At 46.2% G+C, this 20,507-nt stretch overlaps 1 protein-coding gene across 10 annotated transcripts in view; it reads left to right on the plus strand.

Annotated features, from left to right (window-relative positions):
* AGAP1 (ArfGAP with GTPase domain, ankyrin repeat and PH domain 1) overlaps positions 1-20,507 on the plus strand; it is a 314,556-nt gene that overhangs the window by 276,125 nt on the left and 17,924 nt on the right. For all 10 annotated transcript variants that reach the window (XM_027735152.2, XM_027735158.2, XM_027735157.2 and 7 more), the window contains one exon: positions 745-967. In XM_027735152.2, the coding sequence (XP_027590953.1) occupies positions 745-967 (223 nt within the window). The remainder of the gene's footprint in view (positions 1-744; positions 968-20,507) is intronic.

Genomic DNA, 20,507 nt, shown 5'->3' on the forward strand with positions numbered 1-20,507 from the left:
TGGAGAGAGGGTGATTCCTACAAATCTGGATTAAAATCACACAGGGCAGTGGCAAAAGAGTTGAACCATGCTGGGAAATGGAATTTCCCATCTTGCCTCAGGTTTGTCCCAGCCCTGTTGTTTGTGGGGTTATTCTAGGTGGGTGGAATCCTTCTGGCTCAAACACTAAAACTGGGGCTGTTCCAAGTGTCCCATTTTCATCTTAGTGCTGATCTTGGAGATGGAAACACCCCCCAGAGAGTGTCAGGGGTAAGAACCATGTGTGACTGATGATAGGTGGGTGTTGAGGCAGTTGATGTGATTGGCAAGAGAGAATTTTGTTGTTGTTGTTCCTTATTTATTTTTTTGTCGAGTTTTTTGTTCTTTCGGTTTTTCTCTCTTTTTCCCCTTGTAATTGTCCCTGAGCAGCTCGGGATGCCCAGGGAGGGCCTTTCTCCACTGCTTCACCACCCGCTGCCCATCGCTGCACTTACATTTTGTTTCTCCTTTTCTCTCTAATTCATAGTTTTTCTTTTGACTGGAGGTGGAGTGATACATCTTTTGAGACACCCACTTTTTGTTTTGTTTACTCCTTGAGGGTTTCTCAGAAGGGTTGGGATCTCCACTGGCATCTCCACTGACCCCACTCCAGCCCTCCCAGCTGCGCTTTCGGACAAGACAGCCCTGGAGCCAAGCTCTTTATCCACAAGCAGCGTTCTGTTGGCTGTTTCACTGTCCTAATCTCTCGTGTCCCTCCTCCTGCAGACCCTGACTGGGCCAGCCTGAACCTGGGAGCCCTCATCTGCATCGAATGCTCAGGTATCCACCGCAACCTCGGCACGCACCTGTCCCGGGTGCGCTCCCTGGACCTGGACGACTGGCCCATCGAGCTCATCAAGGTGATGTCGGCCATCGGCAACGAGCTGGCCAACAGTGTGTGGGAGGAGAACAGCCAAGGCCACATGAAGCCCTCCTCAGACTCCTCGAGGTGGGTTTGCTCGGCCCGTCTCGCCCTGGCGCGCGGCGGGTGGGGGGATGATGCTGCTGTTTTTTAAACTCTCTCTCGCCATGTGCCTTGTACAAATCCTGAGTTATATCTTCGCTGAGTGCCCAGGAAGAGCAGGTGTCAGAAGTTGAGTGACCCCGTTACTTTTTCCCTCTTGTGGAGGTTCCCTCAGCAGCTCAGCAGTGTTTTTGTTCAGTGACTGACCGACAAACCAGTGGGAGATGGAAACCTCCCTCCTGGCTCTTCCTCAGCCTAAATTACCCTGCCCTGTCTCTTTGTCTCGCTCGGCCACAAAGTTCCTGGCTCTTGGACTATCACTTTATGATTAATAATCTGCCTTCAGAAGTTCAAGCTCACTCAGGAATTTGTACCTGGCTGTCAGGTCTCTGGGTTCTCCTCTCAGATGTTCAAAGTCCTGCTCACTATGGACTTGATTACTACTTTTTATGTGATGTATGTGAAACCATGAGCTGGTGGAGGGGTTGTTTCCTGTGAGAACAGCATTTTACCTACATCCTGTAGCTCCACACAGTGAAAATCTGTCTGTGATCCATTGTCCTACCAAAACCTAAAGGTTTTTGTGCTTAATTTATCTGCTCAGTGTCAAAGAAAGATGTTTTGGAAATGCTTTGGTGGTTTCAGTAGATTTGAGGTGGCTGGCTCTAACATACTGGCTCAGGGGAAGCAGTGGCAGAGGGTTCAGGCAGGACAAAGACCTGCTGGGCCAGCCTGCACAGCTGGGCCAGGCTTTGCAGTTGGCTTCAGAAGGCTGTGACGGGGTCTGAGCAGGAGCTCTGGGGGGGCTCCATCCCAGGATGGAGGTTCAGCTCTCGGTGTTGCCTCCTGCACACGGGAGAGCTCGGCAGGAATTCTGTCTTGGCTTTGTCCACGTGTATCCCAGGATCCTGCTTTTCCCAGGTGAAATGGCAGGTGAACCTGGGCCCCCTCCCATGGTGCAGGAGTAGGTTTGTGCTGTTGTGTGTGATCAAGTCAACTGTTTCTTGTTGCCTTCTTTCGTTAGCCCTGAAAAATGAATTTGTGGTGCCACCTTTGGTTCATCTTCGAGAATGAAGCCACTACATTAATCAGGCTACTTAGATGAATCACTGCATATAGAAGTGCTCAGGGAGACCTAAGGAGAGGGTTTGTTCAGACATAAAGGGGATTCCTGCTGTAGGTGTATGTTTTATTAGACAGGTGACATAATGATTTCATCAGGTACAGTGTAATCCAGAGTTCTCATGTTCTTGCATCTGACAAATACATGTTTCTCCTTACTGTTGAGAGGAGCTGGAGAGATGCCTCAGTTCTAAATACTTGCAAGGAAAAGGCTTACACTCAATTGATATTTTATTTTAAAAAAAGAAAGATTGCATTACTTTAGTAGTCATATAATAAACATCATGAAAAATCTGAAATCCGTGTGACTGTGATAAAAAGAGCACCATCCATTTAAATTAAGTAATTCGTTTGGGATTGAGTTTTACTTATAGAAAATCAACTTTATTCTCTTTGTATTTTATGCTCAGGGCTTATTTTAATTCTCCTGCTTTGTTTCTGTACATCTTCGTGGTTATATTCAGCTGCTTCTGATTGTCACCAACACCATTGCACTTTCTTTCCTGCATTCCCTAACATTTTGGGACAAAAAGATTCATTTTATAAATAGGAATTTCCAGCTCTGTGTTCAAGTGCACAGTTGTGTGATGGAAGAGGTACTAGAAAAAGCAGAACTAAGATGATGTGAAAATTTTCCCACAAAGCAATTGTAATCTTGCTTTGCTGCTTCCATCCTTCTGCTGTTTGCAGCAGGGACTGAAATGAGATTTTTCACATAAATACCACAAAGCTCTGCTTCTTCCAAGTGTGTGCCTCCTTTTGTGCTTTACTTTGGTCTCTGCCAGCATCACAATCCTTCTGTCTGAGCTGTGGCAAGAAAGTAAGTTCAGGTTGTTCAGGTAGAAGTTGTGTGTGCCGTTTTCTCAGTGCTGTTTGGAGTTTGGCACGAGGAATCCCATTGGAAGCAGCTAACATGGACCTGAAAGGAGGGTTAAACAACCCCTCTTTTTTTGTTGTTGGGGATTGAAGGGGAGAGAGGCAACTGAAGCTGAGGGACTGGGGGAAGAGGCAAGAAAGTAAGTGAGAAGAAATAATTTGGGGAGCTGAGATTTGGAGTTCCAGTGGAGAAGGGACAGAGGGAGACCAAGGATGTTTGGAGATTAGGGAAGATGGAAGCGTTTAGCAAAGCCCCTTCTGAAGGGGAAGAAAGCTGAGAGCTGGTGCTGGGGGGCTCCAAGAGAGCTGGGGAGGGACTTTGGACAAGGGCCTGGAGTGACAGGACACAGGGAATGGCTTTCCACTGCCAGAGGGCAGAGTTAGATGGGATATTGGGAAGGAATTCTTGGCTGGGAGGGTGGGGAGGCCCTGGCACAGGTTGCCCACAGAAGCTGTGGCTGCCCCTGGATCCCTGGAAGTGTCCAAGGCCAGCTTGGACAGGGCTTGGAGCAGCCTGGGCTAGTGGAAGGTGTCCCTGCCCATGGCAGGGGATGGAATGAGGTCCCTTCCAACCCAAACCATTCTGGAATTCCATAAGCAGATTTCCAGGTTGTTCAGTGCCTCTGGATCAAAAGCAACACCTTGGATGGCCTCAAGCATTGACCTGAGAGGTTTTGGGAGCACAGGTGTGGTGGGCTCCCCAAGGAAGCCGTGTGGGATAAAGCAGTAGGACGAGGCAGAGGTCTGGCTGAGGGTGTTGGTGTGATCCCAGGGAAGAAGGGGGAATAAGCAGCAGAAAAAGTTGGTGAGGCAGCAGAAAACCTAAGCACGTGTGGATCCTGAGTATGAAAGGGAACGGGGACCAGCTGGCCCTGAGCAGGGGTGTCCATGGGTCCATGACTAGGTCAGCTTTGGAAAGCTGGTAATTGGTTCCAGCAATTACCAGAGCCCTGAGAGCCGCCGCTCAAACTTCGGGAGCCCTGTGACAAATTGGAGCTGACTGCTGGTGCAGGAGTATCGACTTCCCATTTCCAAACAGGGGCATCATTAGTCAAGAAAAGCATCTTTTAATTACTCACAGGAAGAAAAAAAGAGAAAGGGGGAAAGAAAGGAAACAGATCTCTCAGTATGGATCGTGCAACAACCACCAGGTTTTTTTGTGAGTGTATTCAATATTAAATTTACTGTCTTGGCGGGGGGAGCGGGCAGAGTTTGCCTGCAGTCCCTCCCTCGGTAATGCGGGTTTAATTTGGAGTGAGAAGTCAAATTAGAGTAAATCAATGTTGCGACAATTAACCGGGGCTGGGGATGAGATCAGGACTCTCCTCTAATTGCTATTGATACTGTTTGAGCACACTCTGCCAGCGGTGCTTTGCAGTGGGGCAGCACACGAGTGTCCCGGTGGGGCAGCGCTGCTCCGGGAACGTTGGAGAGGTGGGGAAGCCGGCCTGGGGACTCTGTGCCATGTGTGACCTGGGCCTTTTGCACTGGTCTGTCAGTCTCCTACAGGTATTTACCTTCCTCCTGGCACACCTTGCAGGTTTTGCTTTCTCCACATTACTGTTCCTACCCACGTGGATTCTGTCTGCAGACTTGGTTGCCACCATCGACTTCCTGAGATGTTGTTGGCCTTTTCCAAAGGGGACAAGCTGCCACCATCCCCCTGCCCACTCCAGGAGACGATTATCTGCTCCCTCTCCCTCTTCCTCTGAGCTCCCAAGGTCTCCATCTCTGTCTCACTGGGATGATGTGTCACCTCCACCAGCTGGAAGCTGCTGGGCAAGCGGAGGGAAGGCAGGGTCATGTCCAGGCACCCTGCTTCTTGTTTTCCTACTCAAGTGATGCCAGATATCTGCATTAGCTACCCTAAAGGGCTAACCTTAAGTGCAAACCTTAAAAGGCTCCACCATTTTGGTATCTTTTTAAGAATATTCATAAATAGGACAAACACCCAATTCCATTAAAACTATTTTTTAAGTGATGGGTGGCAGAAGCCCAGGCGTGGTTTTAAGCTCTGCTCTTCAGCTGGAGCATCTGCAGCAGTCGTGCTCGGGTTTGTTTGCACAGCAGTCACCCTGTTTGTTCTGGGTACCAAAGGTGGTAGGAAAATCCAGTGCTGGCTGAGCAGTGTGGAGTTGGGAGCCAGCAGTGCCGGGAATTACCTTTCACCTTCCACTGTGAGATCCAGTTTGATCCCTCACTCACTAATGACTGAATTTAATGGTGTCGAGAAAACATTATGCAGCTCGACTGTATTTAGCTGAGTTTTACAGTCCTGCACTAAAGCCTGGCTTGCTGTTCCGAGGCTGAGCTGCCTTCTGGGGTATAACTGATGAAAAATATTAGACCATGTCTTCTGTGAAAAAAATTGACCCGTACCGTCTTTTTTCGCAAAAATAATTAATCCTTTTTTTTAGACAGTGCAAATAAAGGGCAAGCCCTGGGAAACAGGGTACTTGGGATCCCAGAATCGTATCCTGGGTCTGGTAGGGATGCCTCATCTCTGGCTCCTTTTGGAGCTGCTGTTATGGTGCTGTTGGTCTTGGATTCCTGGCATAAGGCGGCAGCGTCACAAACGGGGCCTGGGGGAGCATCGGGACCTCTCTGTCCGCATTGTCAGCTCCGGTTTCTTGGCGGTTCTTGGCCTGATGAGGTCAGTGTTTTGTGCCTTTTCAATGCTTCTCCACGCTTGACACCTTTCCCGTTTCAGGGGTGGGGGAAGGGGGTTTTTAAAAATAAATTAAAAAAAAAAAAAAAAAAAAAAAAAGGAAGATTTTATTGTGAAGGGCTGACCAGAACCCATCTGCAGTTGGGTGGCATCTGCTCCCCACATGTCACTTCCCTCATTAACAAGCAATTGAATTAATTAAATGCTACTCAGAACACGCATAACAAGCTACCGGCAGTGTCCAAATTAGCACTGATAATCAAGGATGATTTCCTTTATTATCCTGCTAAGTGGTGTGCAGGCTCTGATCTCCCTGTCTGCCCTCATCTATTTACATACCCCCAGCTTCTGCCTTTAGAAGCCGAGGTTATCTTACCTAGTTAATTTGCCACGATCACCAAGCATGGCGGATTGATATTCCTGCCTCTGCTGAAGCAAACCCCCTCCTTTCTCCCCCTTTTCCTTCCTCCCCAAGCCTGGTCCTTTGTATCTCAAGCTCACTGATAAATTAAAAGCCACCCCTGTGGTCTCTCAAGTGAGTAATAGAGGCAGAAATTTCATTTTGCAACTGGCTGATTTAATGATCCAAAGGGTAATTAATGGCCTGATTATCTTAATGTTAAATATGTCCGGCAGCAATTACTGTGACCTCCCGCTTGTCAAGGTCCAGGCTATGCTCTTCTTTCAATTAAGTTCTCTGGGGCTTAATGGTATGAATAAACTCCTCTGATTCTATCATTCCGGACTCTGAGATTTAAGCGAGCTGGGGGCTCGTTTGGAGTTTTAATCAGCCCGTCTTCTACTTGAGCGATCAGAGTTAACAATTATAACAAGGACAGTTTAACTTTCTTTCTTCCCCCCCTCCCCTTTCTACTTCTTTATATTTTTTTTTATCTTTTTTTTTTTTTTTGAACGCTCGGAGGGGATTTTGTTGGCGGCAGCGGCAGCTTTGCTGGGCCAGTCTCTCCCTATATAAATTATCATGTGAATGCCGCTGTTTTTCCGTTTGACAGGCTTAATTAATTGGCAGGAGCGCCCGAAAATGACAGTGCCACTAATTGCAACTCCAAGTGCATTTCTGTCATTGCAGCACGCTTGTCACGGGCAGGGCCCGCTCGGCGCCACGCCGGGGCTGTGGGGACGGTTCCCATCCCGGGTCTCACGTCTGGGCCGGGGACGTGATGGGATGTGATGGCCCAAGATGTGCCTGTGGGTTCTCCAGGCACGCAGTTTGTGTGCAAGAGTGACATTTACTGCCAGTAGAGTTTAGACAGCTGGGCTTCTGCCGACCCAGCAGCTGCTCGGGGACTTAAGGTTTGACTTAAAGGTTTCACTTAAGGTATTTCAGCAAGTCCCGTGAACAAGGGAGGTTTTGGGAAGGAATTAAGAAGAAGAATTAAAATAAAAATACACCAACAAAGCCCAGGAGTTGTAACTCACTCCTGGTCTTTCTGGTGGCTGAACTCCACCGAGCAGCACAGCTCCCAGTGAGCTGGAGTTCTATTAGCTCTCTTTTGGACAGCAGATATTTCATAAAGGTAATGAGGAAAATGTATAAATTATTAGTTACGGTGGTATTGCGTTTTCAAACACGGGCATAAATAAAAAGACTGATTCATTGCTGCCAGTAAACTCAAAGCTCCCCCCTGTACAGCTGTAAAAGTGAACCAATTCTCACATACTGGGTCGTGGGCTTCCAGATTGGAGTCACTGCATTGCTTTGCAATCAAATTAAAAAGATAAGAATAAAATTTGTCACTTACCAGTAGCTTCCAGGAAATGCATCTAATAGGAATGACTAAGTGAGGCAAATGGAATGTCAGCTGGGGTGGCTGCTGGTCAGACTTCACCCTTTGGAGGCCTGGGAAGCTCAGACGCAGCACTCCAGAGGTGCAGGTTAGTGCACTGTGTTTTGCTGTCCTTGTGGCTGCCTGGCAGACCTTGTCATGCAGGAGCTGATCCGGGAAAGCACTGGTGCCTGTACAGGCATGGGAGATGCCTGGATGATTAAAAATCAAAACAAAACAACCACAACAACACAAAACCCTCGACCCGGGTTGTCCAAGTTAATGAGCACTTCAGATAAAATGCTCCCCGGTTCAACTGCACGTTCCTTGTGTGCAAGTCTGCCTTTGATAAAAGCTCAAATACTTCTTAAACAGAAGCCTGTCTTGCAATAATTATTATAATCCTTATTTTCCTCATTGGTGGTGAAAGAGAAACCTGCAAAGGAAGTGTTTCTGTCTCCTTCAGCTGTGTATTAGAGCATTTGTGAAAAAGCAGAGGTGTAAAAACCACAATATTGTTGTTCTTTTCAATCTAAATAGCATCAGAACCACTTTATGAAATCCCTGGAAGTGTCCAAGGACAGGTTGGATGGGACTTGGAGCAACCCAGGCTAGTGGAAGGTGTCCCTGCCTGTGGCAGGGGGTGTAGAACAAGATGAGCTTTAGGGTCCTTCCAACCCAAACCATTCCATGATTCTCTCATGAGCAGTGGGCCAGAGGCAATGGCCAAACTTTGGATACTAAAGCTGAATAGAAGGGAAGGGCCTTCAAGGAGGTTTACTTTCAAACAAAAGGAAGAGAAAGGCAACGGTCCCTGTTTTAGCAGTTTTTTGCCATTTTCATACAATTGCAGAGACATTTGGGTTTCTTCCCTGACATGTCATTCCCAGGAGTTGTGGAAATCACTGACCCCTTGTTTTCAAAGGTAGTTTTCAGTGTCTGTGGGAAAAAAAACCAAGAAACTCCCTCTGGGCACACTCAGAAGACTCAAGGAAAGGTGCCCTTGGGTGTGTTAACCTTCCAGTGATGGGGGACATCCTGCCTCTGGAGGTCTCTGCAGCAGGGCAGGTGATAGAGACTGAAATGCTTTACCTTGGAGGTGCAGTCAGCTCCAGGTACCTTTATTCAGCCGAGATTCTTCACAGCTCCTGGCTGGTTTTGGCTGCCACGCTGAAAAGCACCAGGTTAAGCTGAAATGCCCTAAATAAGAAGTTGATGAGCTTGTTACACTTTGGAAAATCTAGGATTTGTGTTCAGGACTCAGGCAAGGAGGATTTCTTTGTGTTGTGTGAGCAGTGATGAGATAGGGAAAAGAGCACTCCTAAGTCAATAATCAGCTGTACAAAAAGTGATATTTTTTTTGTTGTTTGCTAGAATAAGAACCAGTCCAGTGGGTGAGTGCCTGTTGTGAAGGGCTCAAGATCCGTGTAGGATCTTGGCTCCAAACTTAATTTCTGGTTTAAATATGGCCTGATTATTTCTCTTTTTGTCTTAGTTCTCTCCCAGACACCTGGCAGAGCTAGGGAGCATCTCAGATTTGAAGATGAACGTCTTTTCACTGGACTTCACATCTGCTTGGCCAAAAGCTACTTGAAAAGGTCAACTCAGAACGTACTAATAGAGAGGGAACCATCACAGTGTTTATTAGAAACTACTTGGGCCACTGTTTAACTGTGGCACTGCAACAGGAGTGTGGAAGAGCAAGAAGATTCATTTCCAGTGGGAAAAAAAAATGGATATTTTATTTGTGAATTGGTGGGAGATGTGGCTCACATCAAGCTAATGACCAAAGGCCAGTACAGCTGAAAAGGAATCAGATGTCAGCCACTGTGGGTTAGTCTTGCCCCAGAAAAGTCCTTGATTTTTTTATAAGCATTTAGAAAGAAAACAGAAATGAGATCAGAGACTAAAACAGGACATGTTGGAGAGGAGTACATCTCTGTTAACTAGGCTTTCTTGAACCCATTTTTTATCATTTACATGCTCAAACGTGTGCATGCACACATCTGCTACTCCACAGCACCTGAGGAATAGGTATGGAGAGTTTCATCTTAAATATGGCAAGCTAAAAGCAACTGAAAAATGAAGTTTGCTGTCTAAAGCATTGAGCAGCCTTGCCAAGGTCCTCTTTGCCCTCACTCTCTTTCACAGTAACTATTTTATCAGTTATTTCCAAAAGAAAAAGCACTGAACACTTGTGTTGCTATTGAAATTCAGCTGTTTGTGAGGCTGAAACTTGTAATCATAAAAAGACCAAAATAAAACCATTGAGGAAAAAAATGCCCAAAGCATCAGCTATTAGGGGATCCCCTGGGTCAGATCCAAAGGCTCATCTGTGAGTACTTTGGGAACTACTGTGAGTTGAGCACTTGCTGCTGCTGAGAAACTCAACAGAGCTGCTGGCAGGGGAGACATCCAGGAGGAGAGGAAATATTCTGTTTTGTTAGATAGAAATCTTAGGTAAAATATTTTCTTTTCCTTTGGAGCTTTTCTGTGTAGTTGGTGTTTGACCCGTTCTTTGCATTCCTCCAGCCCTGAGGTCACATCTTCCTCTCTGTACATCAGCTCTCCCCAAACATAAAGCAGTTTGACTAATCATAATTCAGATTGCTTTCTGTGTGTGGCATAAGTTGCTGTAAAGCCAATTTATTCCTGGTTTGTGCTGCTGAGCCTTTGTTATATAAATTCTTTCTACCGTTTCTACACACATTTTCTGGTGTTAAGAGATATATAAACTGCTTGTGGTTAAACATGAGGACAGGCTGTCACTGGATAGGCTGAGGGGGAGGGAGGTGGTCCTCAGGTTACCTTTTCCCAGGTGGGGTGTTCCAGTAAGGTTGCATTCACGGGCAGCAGTCTTTTGGTGGTTGTCACTAGTGGCGGTGGTCAGCCTGTGCTGGTTTTGCCCCTCTCAGCCCTCGGGGGTTGTTTGAATGGCTCGTGGGTTTGTTTCAGCTCCTGGGGAGGGAAGAGCGTGGCTAAAGCCACGGTGGGGATGCTGAGCAGTACTTTAGGAACAGGCAGTGCTCCTGGTGGCTTTGCTGGCCAGTGACACGAGGCACAGAAGCAGCAGCATCCCTTCGCTTTGGTCGTGGCTACAGAACCCGCAGGGCTCCCTGACAGTAACTGTGACCAACTTTCTTTTGTGCTTTTTTCCCTTTTTTCCCCCCTTTGTTTAAGACTGAGCTTTGTTTCTGGCTCTGCAGGAAGCTGGTAGCCTATGGCAAGGGACTGGGGAGAGGAGACTTCAGTAAGATAACTAAATGAAAAGGGCAGCAGTGAAAAGATGGTGCTGGCTTTTGACTGGACTGAAACTTGAGATACACGAGCCCGAATGCAGGTTCCCCACAGCTCTCACATATCCTCAGTTCCTCAGAGATAATGCTCTTACTGCTGCATTTTTCCGTGTCAGGGTGCTGGGGGGTGGGGGCACTGAAAGAGTGACCAGGAGAAATCAGACATTCAAATAATTAAATAGCAGGTTAAAATGTGTGGAGGTGAGCACAGGTGAGGGCTGGGAGGCAGGAGTCAGAGGGAGATGAAATGTCTCCCCGTGCCTATTAACGAGGTCGTGCAGACAGGGCCGAGTCCTGTCGCTGAAGCATTTTTTGTGCGAGTCTGTGAGAGGTTGGGGAGCTGGAAGAACCATCCCTTGGTAATTGGGGAGCCTCAAAAGGTGCAGATGGGACAGGCTTCAAAAAGCCTTCGTGCTGAACAGATGATTATGTCATGGCCTAGAAATCTTCCAGCTAACTTTGCTTTTCCCCCCAAAGATTTACATTTTCCTTGTTTCATCCGGGTCAGAATTTCTTAAGGGATGTTTTTACTGTATTTTCACTTCTCAACAGCACCGGGCAGGCTTAGGAAACCGAGGTGCACACACAATAAAATCACTGCCCCATCAATGCTTTTTAGATTCCTCTGCAGGTGGAAAGAACAGGATTGTGTCACTGTGTGCTAAAACTGAAGGATGTCTTATGAAAATGATATCCAGAAGTTGCCTTTTTTTCCTTTCTCATCTCAAGAAGCCAAAATTTGCAGCCCTAATCCTTCGCTAATGACATATGTGTGTGCTCATATCTGAGCCCCTCCAGACCAGATCTGCTTTGGCCACTTGTGCAGCTCCCACAGCTCAGACCAGTCGTAAATAGATACCTGAGATTGCTTGGATTCACCTGTTCCGTTCAGGCAAAGAGGAGGAAAAGAGAAAAGCAGCTACAGAAATTAACTGGCGTTACTCGTTGGGACTCCCAGTCTAGGCGAAAAGTTAAAATATTATTATTTTAAATCATATTATTATTTAACGTAGTATTTAAAATAAATATGATTATTTAAAAATATTATTGCAGTTGCAATTCTGAGTGGTAGAACTGCAGTTTTGGTTTTTTTGTGAAGCCCCTGGCCTGTGGCTCATCAGCCCCAGGATGGGTCCAAAAGAGTGAAGCTGGAACAGGGGTGTGCTGGTGCCTCCACAAAATATATTTGGAGGCTGGATAAACTCAGCAGCCAAATGCAAAGTACCTATTTTGTGTGTTAAAAATCAGTCACCAACATTTTGGGTCTTTTTTTAAGGACACAGTGTGTTTTACAGGGGGTCTTGGGGTGTGTGGAGGAGCAGACAAGGCCTAGGGTTGTGCAGGATGTGTGATGGGAATGGCCCAAGTGAAATGAAAGGGTCCAGAAAGTAACTCTTCTGATAAAGTTTTGGGACTCCTGAAATTAATGTGTGTCCAAATCTGATGTTTTAGCTGGTGTTTGTTGTCACATTTGCATTTCTGGGGTGTCAGACAGCTCGTTGGACATCAGTGTATGTGTTAAGATGGGGAATAAGAGAGAGAGGAGAACAAGAGGTGTCAGGGGGATGTCACAGTAAGACAAGGAAAATACCCTCCACTCTCAGATGTGATATTTTATAAGAGGAAAGTGCATGTGACATCCTGGGGGAGAGAGGTTTGGGTTGTATTTTTAACAGCCAAGAGGTGACAGACCATTTCACTGCCATACTGGGACATACAGGAAACATATATTTACAAGCACAGAGTTTATCAAGCACATTTATCAAGAATCTATCAGGCATATGTATAATATCCTTGATAAATTCAAGATAATGTGTAAAATACACAAAATATGAAATATTTTATATGTGTATATAGTGCCCTTTCACTATTAGTTCAACATTCAGGGAAACTGGTTTCAGTGCTTTAAAAAAATAAGTATTTTCTGGAACATGCAGGTTTTATTGAGGAGTACATCGGATAACAGTTTGAGAAGCATGTAAATAAATCTTGGCTTACCTGGGTGTGTGAAGGGGGTGTGTTTTGGGCCTCAGTTAAAAACCTGAGCTTTCTTTAAGCCAGAACTACAGCAGCAGTGAAAGTGAATTACTCACAGTAATTCAGCGTGATACAGGGATGGAGGTGTGGGCATGTTATGACTGTAACTTGGCAAAATAGAAAGGGAATTGGGGAGAAGAATGGTAAGAAATATTTCAAGTCTTCAGTGAGGATCTTCAGAAGGAGATGCTTTAGGAGCTTAATGCAATTATAATGACTGGGGGGGATAGAGGGGGTTTCAGGCATTTGGAGGTGATGTCCTTGGAAAAATGGATTCCTGTAGTTCAAGCAAGTGTTCCCAGGAGCAGGGGATGGACTGGAGAGGAGCTGTTTGGACTGGTTGCTTTAAGCTGTGCAGTTCTCTCCCAGGGAAAACAGTGAATCCCACCACTAGGAAACACGGGATGTGGGGAAAGGCAAGGGATTGAATGATCTCTATGGCCCTTGCTTTCTGGATTCACTGAATCTCTGATCGGGAACCTCACAGCAGCCAGCAGCTCCAGCAGATTGTAAAGTATTTCTTCCTGTTGAGTCCTCCAGCACTGCAGAAGACTGCAGAGATCAGCTGAAATCAGGATCTAATTCCAGTGCTCTTCCCTCCCCTGTCCCCTGCTCCCCTCCTGCATCCGCTGGATGTCCATTTCTGTAAGTTTTCCCTTCAGAACAAACCTATCATTTTTCACCACAGGATATTTACAGCTTCAATCAGTGCCAAATTCAATTGGCTTCTGATCTCATCGCTGGAAGTTATAGATGCAGATATTATTTGCACTGTGGTTAATTATGGAGCAATCAAACTTTGGCTTTTCCACTGTAATTTCCTCTGCCAGCTAATTTAATTAATCACCCCCAGCTCAGCTCTTCCAGCTGCGACCGGCAGGGTCATTAATTAGACATGTGGTGGTAGCTCATAGACCAGTTCCTGTTAAGGGGCTGCTGCCCACTTGATCTCTAAGGGAGCAATAGCTTTTTTCCAAGCATCCAGGCACGATTCGAGGTAGCTGCCAGGTTACTGTGTTCCTCAGATGTGGTTCCCAAAAGCAAACAGGGGGATTGCTGGAACAGCCAGTGCTCAGCTCACGGGTTCAGCAAGGCAGGGCTGGGGTCAGATGCCCACCAAGATGCAGTTTAGGGTCTGACCCAGCAGTTCTCAGTGGTGCATCCCTTATGGTCTGATCAAGGAGCTAAAAAATAAATGCTCAGGAACGTGGTGGAGCTCCTTCTGGCTGTTGGTGGGAGCTGCCTGCTGTTTGTCACATGGAAAATGTTTTAATTGCCAGATCACAGCGATAAGAGGAACATATTTTTTTTCACTACAAAAGCTGTGCAAAATAACCAGCCAGGTCTGTCACACTGCTTGGATCTCAGAATAATCAGTAATTTCTTTTTCTTCTACGTGGAAGAGCCTTTTACAGTAGACAAAGTGGGTTGATTGCTTACAGCTTAAGAATCTCATCCTAAGCACTATCAGCAGAGGACAAGTGGTTTGGGACACTTGTCCTAACAGCCCTGGAAAGTCCAAGCATTTTGCAGGGAAGGCAAGAGATCCTTAGTCCTTGCTCTTGCATGGTCTCTTTCAATAGCCTGGAATAACAAACCCTGCCATTGGATTCCACTGTGCATCTGAAATATAGATTCACAGAGTCGTTAAGGTTGGAAAAGCCCTCCAGGATCACCGAGTTAACCCAGCACTGCCAGGTCCACCACTGAACCATGTCCCTAAACACCCCACCTAAGCATCAAAGCCTCCTCCAAATCCACCATGTTCTCAGGCTGCAAGTTGTAAGGATCCTTCATTTTATTACCAGGATCTTCTTTATCCTCCTTGGAGTGCCAGCAAAGCCACTGGTGTTCCCATCACACCACATGGTGGATCTTGGAGGAGGTAAGCTAGAAAAGCTGAAGATCATCAGGATCCTTGTAGCTTTTGGGCAGCTTTTTCAACCACACAGCTGGTTTTACTGCCCTTTGATTTCAAACCTGTTGCAAAGCTGTCATTTCTAATCAGTGCCTCCTCTGCCAGCCATGGATTGCTGATGGATTGCTTGGAGTCTCCCCCACTTCTTTCCAGAATAGACAAACTCTGCTCAAGACAACTGTTTTAATCATCTTGGCTCACAAAGCCTCCTTTCAGCCTCTTCTGTCCAAAACATCCATCAACCCCGCCCAGCAATAGTAAACTGAAAACAAAAAAATCAGTTCTCTTCACAGCTTAACTGTAGCTGGCTTTTTTAATAGCAAAACAGTGCTGTGGGCTCAGAGCAGCTCCCTTTTCTGAAGGAGAAGGTGCTTCTGATGCAACCCTCCCTTCAAGTGCATCATTTTTCTTCCTCGTATCTCTCAGAAGGTTCCCTTAGTCTGAACTGTTTGGGGAAGATGCTTTCAATACAAAGTCCCTCCGCAGTCAGGGAGGGCTTTGGGGATTTTCACAAGAGAAGCAGCTCAGCAGCTGTTTCAGAGTGGAGGGGTCACATCTGCTCCTGCCATCACAGGGAGATTGTTGACGTGTTATTGCCACCGAAGCCCTGAATCAGAGGGATTTGTAATTGGTAAGAAGACAGGTTGTCACTTCAGAGGAGCTCTGCACCTTGCCTGGCAGCAAAAGGTAGACCTCGTACTACACATCAGTGCTGCCTTCAGCAGGCAGCAGCCACATCCCTGTGCTGGGGCTGCTCCTGTGGGAAACCTGCTCAGCTTGAAGTCTCTTAGCTGGGAATGCTGCTGCTGGAAGGGAATGGGGCCCACGGAGTGGGTATATATAGAAAGAGCATATATACTCTATATAGAGAGAGAGAATCGTAGAATCATTAAGATTGGGAAAGACCTCCAAGGTCAAGTCCAACCTTACATGGAACATATATATTCTAGCTTTATGGGATACATGTGTGTGTGTATATATATATATATATATATACACATATATTAAAAAAATAGCTTTATCTTAAAAGGGTACTTCTAAATAATTTGCCACTCAAAACTAGAACAACTGCCAGCATTAACTAGCAGATAATCTGCCATGAAGACCTGAATCTGGAACCATCCCCATTCCTCACTGAAGAAAGGCAGCATCCAAAATTCCTAAAATAGCCAGCAGTGTTCTATGGGCAAGCTGGAAAATTAGTTTTTGCCCTGCAAAAATTGGAATTGCACTTGGTCCTGATCAGCAGATTTCAATCACCCAGCACTGCTTCACCTACTTGTGTCACTTGGTTTTGTTTTATTTGAGCAATAAATACCTTAAATCTTCTCAGAGCTATTTCATGTCTTCTGTGGAGACTCATGAAAGTCCTGCCAGGCATCCATCAAGGTTCCCAATGAACCACCACATGAACTATTCCTCTGCTCCTTATCAATCAAAACAGTTTACTTAGAACTTTACTTTTTCCTCCTGAAGTAATCAAAATCTGATATTCCACAGATTGCAGGAAATTGTCACTGCTGTATTCTGTGCTAATCCATCACGTCAAACAGGCATAATTTGGGCATCAGAAGAGCATTAAACGTTTAAATAAGCAGGAGAGTCCATTAACCGCTCCAGATGACAGGGCAGACAAATGTTTGGATCACAGGTACGCTGGGAATCGCGGCACAGACCTCACAGAGCAGTGGGGCATCCCCAGTGTGCAGCAGGCTCCAGGCTTTCTTGTTCTTCGGGATATCCCTCAAATACCTAAAAGAAATGCAGGAGGAAATGAAAGTTTTAAGCTTAAACTTCATTTAAGGTCTTTGTGGAAGATAGTCCAGGAGATGGTTAAAGTCTCCATCCCTTTCTTGTAGCCCTGTTTTCCTCTGTTCAAGCTGCCAAGAGCTTTCGGGAGTAGTTTGTCTGTTAATGCTGAGAAAGTGGGAAAAGGCCATTTTTGTGCCGTGGAGTTGAGCAAAACATACTCCTTTGCCATCTTCAGTTTTTGAATTAACTGCTGTGATAGTAAATGTGGTGGGCAGGCCCTGTGTGATGAGACTGCGTGGTGTGGATGTGTGTGTGAGATGTTTCACGAGGCTCTGAGCAACCTGGTCTAGTGGAAGGTGCACCTGCCCATGGCAGGGGGTTGGAATGAGATGGTCTTAAAGGTCCCTTCCTACCCAAATCATTCTGTTGTTCCTGAGAAGTGCTGGGGAACAGGAGTCCACCTTAAACTATGAAAAGTGATGAGGAGACTTCTCACAGTCACATCCCAGCCAGAGGTGGCTGCTCTGTTTATGAAACACCAGTTCCAGTGGACTGGGGAGAAAATTCTCCACAGAGAGGCAGTGGATGTGGGATTTCTTGTGCCTTTATTCTATAGCAAGGAGCCAATCCAAAAGTCTCCTTGTTGGGGGAATTGTGTTCTTCTGGCAGGTATTTTGATCCCCTTGTGACTGGACAAAGCATCAGCACAGTAGATGTTGAGTCGCTCTGGATCGCAGATGTGGTTTGTGTGCTCACAGCCCCCAGTTCTGTCCTCTCCTCTTTGAGTCAAGTTGTGTTTTAAACCAATTTCCCCTTCTAGTGGTAATTCTTTGTGCACCATTTCCCTTTGCTTGGCATCGTAAAGCAACCTCTGGTTTTCAAGGGAACAAACACTCCTGTGATCAAGGGAGTTGGGGGTGTCCTGCACCAATCCAGGGGCTCGTCTGCCCTGCCAAATAACAAAAGACCCATTGTAATTAGAGTGTGAGCCTTCCTTTTAAAGGGTGACTGGCGAGGGGAAATTACCAAGACTGGAGACAGTAATTAGCAGCCACTGCAAACAGCAGATCAAGCTGTCCATACCAATATATCCCAGAGGAAGGTGCTCCAGGAGCAGGGAGAGGGGCTGGATTCGAGCCCTCTGAGCTGCGGAAGGTGCTGATCGTGGTTGTGGACTTTTCTGCTGTTAGAAGCTCTCCTGCTGTAAACACAGCCCAGCCAACCTCGTCTCAGAAGGATCCTTAAAACCTTCCTTTTCTCCCCTTCCACCGCTTCAGAAACACAGCGGCTGACAGTCCAAATGTTTGAAATAATTGGATTCTGCATTCTAATTCATCTGTAAAGTATTCGTTGATTAAATTAGCCTAATAGATATTATTTCTTACATGACTGCATAATTTCATCCTGATTGGATCACTATGGCACTAACGAGTCCCCCCATTTACCATTGACTCGAGAATCACAGAAGGCTGCAGATAACTATCATCTTGTTTCCATTTTTTTTCCTTTCCCAGGCTAAAAGTTAAACTGATTTATACTAAAAAGGCACACAGCCAATGCTCAGGTACATCTGTATTTTAGTCTTCGAGACCAGTGTTAGAATGGAAAAAATATTGGTTTATATAATCTCGGGCCCTCTTTTGTTTACTCAGTAGTTTGTTCAGAAGCAGAAAGATTAACTGACCATTTAAATTCCTTTGGGGGGGGGAATGGAGATATTTTTAAATAAAATACATTTTATTATCTCATCAAGACAGATAGGCACATTGCAAATGAACCTCGTAAGGACTCGCACACATTCGGAGAAATGAAAATACTCAGGATAATGTTTCAACGGAAGTGCTTTTAGCCTCCATTAGTAAGATTCTTTCTTTGAGCTGCAATTTGAGTGTAACCAAGAGAAAGCAAGAAGAAAACAAAATTGTGGTTGGTTTCACGCTGAATGAGAGCAGATATTTTTTCCTAAGGAAGAAGGAGCTCCCCTGGAGTCCCGCTCCCCTGGCGCAGGGGTGACGGGCTCACGCTGCTCCAGCTCTCCGTGTGCAGTGGGGCTTTGTTGGGAAGGGGTTAACAGCACGATTGGCTTCTTCCCCTGCCCCAGTGGCTGGAAACAGCTGGTGGGTTTTGTGTTGCGCCGCTGAACTGAGCAGTCCAAAGAAGTTTTTGGCAAACACTCGGCCTGCCCAGGACAAGAAGAGGTGGGTCAAGCCAGGAAACCGTTTTCATGAGCAAACGGGGGAAACAATGCCCCGCTCAGCAGGGACAGAAGGGAGACCCGCTCCCGCTGAATAGCTCCCCAAAAAAACCTGGCTCAAAAGGAGGAAGGCCCATTCGCTTCTGGGAATCCAATAAATTGTTTCAGGAAGTGAAAGTCTGTCCAGGCTAATGGAGCCGTGATTGACAGGTGGTTCTCATTACGGAGCCCATCAGGGGACAAAGTGAATTCCAATGTTATTTAAGAGGTTAAGTAGAAATAAGATGCAGGTGACAGCCCAGGGCTTGAGGCATCGCACTGCTCTTCCTATGTTGTGGGGTTTTTGTGAAGAGCCTCCACAAAATTTAAAATGAGCGAGGGCAGGGGCAGTTTGGGAAGCAAAATTTGGTCCTGCTGTGACTTCAGAGGAGCTTACCTGGCTGGGGAGCAGGGAGGTGAAGGTTGCTTTGGGAATTCCTGCATTAGAGAGTTCCTGTTCTTTAAGTTCTTGTAATGTGGGTGTTATGTCTGTGCTCAGTGAGGTGAGCTTCCAGCATGGACTGCCATATCCCAAATGCCGTAGGACATCCCAGCACAGGAGCAGGAGAACAAAGCACTGTGAAAGTTTACAGTTGTTTGTTCTTCGTGGCACAAGCTCAGAAGATTCCAGAGCCCCCACAAGCACATCCCATAGTGCTCTGAGCCAAAACAACCTCAGCCATTGGACGTTTGTCTTCTCCCGTGCTTGTGCTGTGGCAGCTGACAAGCAAATCACAAAGTGTTGACCTTAATTAGAATGAATTTGAAGTGATTTGGAAGTGAAATATGTGGAGGCCACCTGGGGTTGGGTCAGGTTGCGTTGGTCACAGCGCCAAGGCTGCCAGAGCTCAAGGAGCGTTTGGACAATGCTCTCAAGGACTTGGTGGGATTATTGGGGTGTCTGTGCAAGGCCAGGAGTTGGACTCAGTGATCCTTGGGGATCCCTTCCAACTGTGGATATTCCATGATTCTGTGACAAGTTTCTGGATGCGCTTCTCCAAGGTCTGAACCTGGCTCGAGAAGGAAAGGAAAATGCATTCCTAGTCACTCGGGTTCCCGGGTGTTCCTGAGGCATCTTTGTGCTGCCATAGGTTATAAAGCTGAAACTAAAGGCTGTTTCTGGCCTTGTTCAGCAAGAAAGGAAGGCCAAGAAGAACATCCAAAATACAATATTGCTTGCATAGACTATGAGCACCAAGGTGGTTTTAGCTGTGGCCAGAGGTTTGAAAGTAGATCTGTACATATGCTGAAGATGCTAAACCCAGGCAGACTGTTTATTTCTGCATTTTTCCTTTTTCTGAATGCCCAGACAAGCAGCATCGGGTGTCTTAGCACTTGTGGATGTGGTGGGGTGGGAAGCTGAGGGATCTGCTCTGATTCCTGGTATTGACAGGATCTTCCATGGTGCGTGGTCAGGTACAAGGATGTAATTTCACCGAGGGGTTGTGAGTGACGGTGAAACTCCCAGGTATGACGTGTGTAATAAATCTGGCTGGATGCAGAATTAATGTGATATTCACTATGATTATTTACCATTGGAGGCTCAGACGTGGCTGTGTACGAGAAGCAAATAGCTCTGCACAAGGAAGGGCGCCCAGAGGAGAGAAGGAAAATACCTGCTTGCATTGTTTCACAAGTGCATTCCCAGGTAATACTAATGAAAATTGCACTTTAAATGCAGGATTGATTTGTGATGAGATCAGCCCTAAAGAGTACATTTGTGGAATGATAACCTGATTGGTGGCGCTGCCTCTTGAAGGGCTGAAGGGGTCTAATTGGCATATAACGCACTATAAATTTATTAGCAGCCTCTGCTTCCCCATTGGTGGACCTTCC

Source organism: Pipra filicauda, unplaced genomic scaffold (assembly GCF_003945595.2).
Source record: "Pipra filicauda isolate LSUMZ 115617 unplaced genomic scaffold, ASM394559v2 scaffold282_size1924045_pilon, whole genome shotgun sequence".
NCBI lineage: Eukaryota > Metazoa > Chordata > Aves > Passeriformes > Pipridae > Pipra > Pipra filicauda.